Source organism: Callionymus lyra, chromosome 16 (assembly GCF_982586985.1).
Source record: "Callionymus lyra chromosome 16, fCalLyr1.hap1.1, whole genome shotgun sequence".
NCBI lineage: Eukaryota > Metazoa > Chordata > Actinopteri > Syngnathiformes > Callionymidae > Callionymus > Callionymus lyra.
The window spans coordinates 23,776,324-23,779,510 of NC_141833.1; the positions used below are offsets into that span (position 1 = coordinate 23,776,324).

A 3,187-nucleotide genomic window follows, 5' to 3' on the forward strand; every position below is an offset into this window, starting at 1 on the left:
TTTAAATGATATTTGTATTTAAGGTTTTTCCTACTTCAGTTTCAACCTAATTGAAAAATAATAATAATAATTTAAATGTAGTTTAATTTCAACCTTTTTTATGGAAGTAAATGTTCGGACTTTAAAGACGAAAACAACAGAATTAAAAACAGACTTTTGCCTTAAGTGACAAGTTAAGTTAATTTAAGTTAAGTTAAGGTGACCTCAGGACATGACGGACAAGTGTCGTCTTTGAATCAACCTTTATCGACAACACAGGAGCCTGAAGGTTTACATAAACCTTCCATGATGACAAACGTTTGGTCGAGAAACTGCTCAGATGTCCAGGAGCTCATGATGATGAAGATGAAGATGAAGATGATGATGATGAAGATGAAGATGAAGATCATGATGATGAAGATGAAGATGATGATGATGATGATGATGATGATGATGATGATGAAGATGATGATTATGATGATGATGATAAGGATGAAGATGATGATGATGATGATGATGAAGATGATGATGATGATGATGATGATGATGATGATGATGATGATGATGATGAAGAGGATGAAGGACGATCAAGACGAAGGCGACCAGATTGTCAGTCGGCGTACAGCATGAAGCCAGAGAAGGTGAAGGTGAAGACAACGAAGGTGATGATGATGAAGATGATGATGAAGATGATGATGAAGACGACGAAGACGAAGGTGACAGTCTCAGTCCGTGTACAGCATGAAGCCGGAGAAGGTGAAGATGATGATGAAGGGGATGAAGATGATGAAGATGATGGAGATGATGAAGATGAAGATGATGATGAAGACGATGATGATGAAGAGGATGAGGAAGACGAAGGTGACAGAGTCTCGTTGCGTGTACAGCATGAAGCCGGAGAAGGTGAAGATGATGATGAAGGTGATGAAGGTGATGATGATGATGAAGACGATGAAGAGGATGAAGATGATGAAGAGGATCAAGGACGAAGGCGACCAGAGTCTCAGTCGGCGTACAGCATGAAGCCGGAGAAGGTGAAGATGATGATGAAGGTGATGATGATGAAGATGATGATTAAGGTGATTAAGGTGATGATGATGATGATGATGATGAAGATGATGAAGATGATGAAGACGATGAAGAGGATGAAGATGATGAAGAGGATCAAGGACGGAGGCGACCAGAGTCTCAGTCGGCGTACAGCATGAAGCCGGAGAAGGTGAAGATGATGATGAAGGTGATGAAGATGATGAAGAGGATGAAGATGATGAAGATGATGAAGAGGATGAAGAGGATGAAGATGATGAAGAGGATCAAGGACGAAGGCGACCAGAGTCTCAGTCGGCGTACAGCATGAAGCCGGAGAAGGTGCTGTACTTGTTGTTGTTCCCTCCGTGAGCCTTCCCTCCGTCCAGCTTGATGAAGATCTCGTCTCCAGGCTCCAGGTGCAGCACCACACTGTTGCTGGCGTAGTCGTAGTTCTGGTCGGCGTCCTGGGCGATGGCGCTCGCGCGCACCTGCGCAGGTGAGGAGGGTCGTCGTGGTCAGCGCCGCAGACACGTCAATCAAACACTCGCAGGAGCCGAGGTCTCAAGCAGGCTCACGAGAGAATCTTTGAATTGATTATGTCACGTTTTTAATGGATTATTTGAGAATAAGTTTCAATTAAATGTCATAAATCAATATTTTATATCAAATTGAAACGTGAATTAATAAAAATCAAACGTTAACTTTTGTTTATCGACACAAAGATGTTGATGTTTGTTTGTTTGTTTTGACTCATGATCGACAGAAACTCAAAATATATTCGTTTTATTTACTTTTTTTAAACTTATTAAAGTGATAAATAAAAGTTTGGTTTCATTAAATTGACTGTTTTTATCCAGTTAAGTGAAATGAAAGGATTGAGATTCATTTAAATAATTCTTTGAAATTAAACTTTTTATTTTAAATGTATTTTAGCTCGAAGCTACATTTATCAAATCATTTGATTGTCATTTATTATAAAACATAAATAAATCTTCTCTTGGAATAAATGAACCACGTTTTGTTTCCTCGACATTTGTTGTGACGTCATAAATACGTTGATTTATTTCATTTTAAATGTATTTTAGCTCGTATTTAAAAGTAACTTTGTGAAGCTACATTTAAATCATAAATAAAATGTATCTGAAGAGAAGAAAAAATGTTTTCTTGTCATTTAATTTCAAACATAATAACTCTTCTCTACATGTGTTGTGACGTCATAAATCCATTGAGTTCCTTCATGACTTCCTCTCACCTGGTTGTTCTTGCACAGGTCGGCCCACATGCTGGTTCCGTCGCCGCCGCGCATCAACACGTGGTAGATGAAGAAGTAAATCCCGGGGATCGAACACGTGAACTTCCCGCTCGCGGGGTCGTAGTGGTTCCCCAGGTTCGTGACCACGTCGTCGAACTTCAGCACCTCGTAGCCCTCGTGCTGCTTCTTCAGGCCCGCGTAGAAGGCGATCCTCGGAACCGTGTTGTAGGTCGCGGCGCTGATGGCTCCGGCGGGTTCGTTCAGTCCCGGCGGGCCCGCGGGCCCGGGCGCGCCTCGCTCTCCGGGACGTCCCGGGGGTCCTGGGGGTCCCGGCTCACCCGCCGGACCCCGCGGACCCGCCCTCCCGACGCGACCCGGTTCCCCCGGAGGACCCTGGATGAAGGTGGGCAGCGACTGGACCAGGCGGTTCTCCTTCAGGGTCTCCTTGGCCGCGGCTGTCGCCTCCGCGCCGCGCGAGTCGCACACCATCTGGCACGAGCCCAGCATCTCGTAGCGCGCGGGGGTCCCGGCGGAGTTGACCATGACCGGGATCAGGACCACCAGGACCAGGACCAGCGCGACCCCACACACGCCGGTCGCGATCATCTGCGCTCCGCGGGCTCGCGCGCTGCTGGGGAGCGCGTGCGCGTCCAGCCTGACCTTGAGCAGGACCTAAGGGAGGTCGAGGAGGACCAGGAGGACCAGGAGGACCAGAGGAGGACCAGGAGGACCAGAGGAGGACCAGGAGGTCGCGGGTGGAATGAGAGCCGGAGGCGCGCGAGACCCTTAAGTAGGCGCGCGCGCAGACGCCATGAGGATGCGCGTCAGGTGCGCGCGCGTGCGAGGGAGGAGATGATGGATGAAGGTTCGATTCCCTCAACGATCGAACTGATGCAACGAACCTTCTTCTCGCGCCAGAGTTTCTGC

General features: G+C 46.8%; 1 protein-coding gene across 1 annotated transcript; it reads right to left on the minus strand.

Annotated features, from left to right (window-relative positions):
* Positions 1-712: 712 nt before the first annotated feature.
* Positions 713-2,979, minus strand: c1ql3b (complement component 1, q subcomponent-like 3b). The gene is made up of 2 exons (XM_087810719.1): positions 2,261-2,979; positions 713-1,496 (listed from the first exon to the last, which is right to left on the minus strand). The coding sequence occupies exons 1-2, from the start codon at positions 2,864-2,866 to the stop codon at positions 1,317-1,319; spliced, it is 786 nt and encodes a 261-aa protein (XP_087666845.1). The 5' UTR covers positions 2,867-2,979; the 3' UTR covers positions 713-1,316.
* Between the last annotated feature and the right edge of the window lie 208 nt (positions 2,980-3,187).

Excerpts from the sequence above, each read along its gene's own strand:
- c1ql3b (XM_087810719.1), bottom strand. The coding sequence starts at position 2,866 with ATGATCGCGACCGGCGTGTGTGGGGTCGCGCTGGTCCTGGTCCTGGTG. Across the intron at positions 1,497-2,260 it reads ACCTGTGCAAGAACAACCAG|GTGCGCGCGAGCGCCATCGC; the intron begins GTGAGAGGAAGT and ends TCACCTGCGCAG.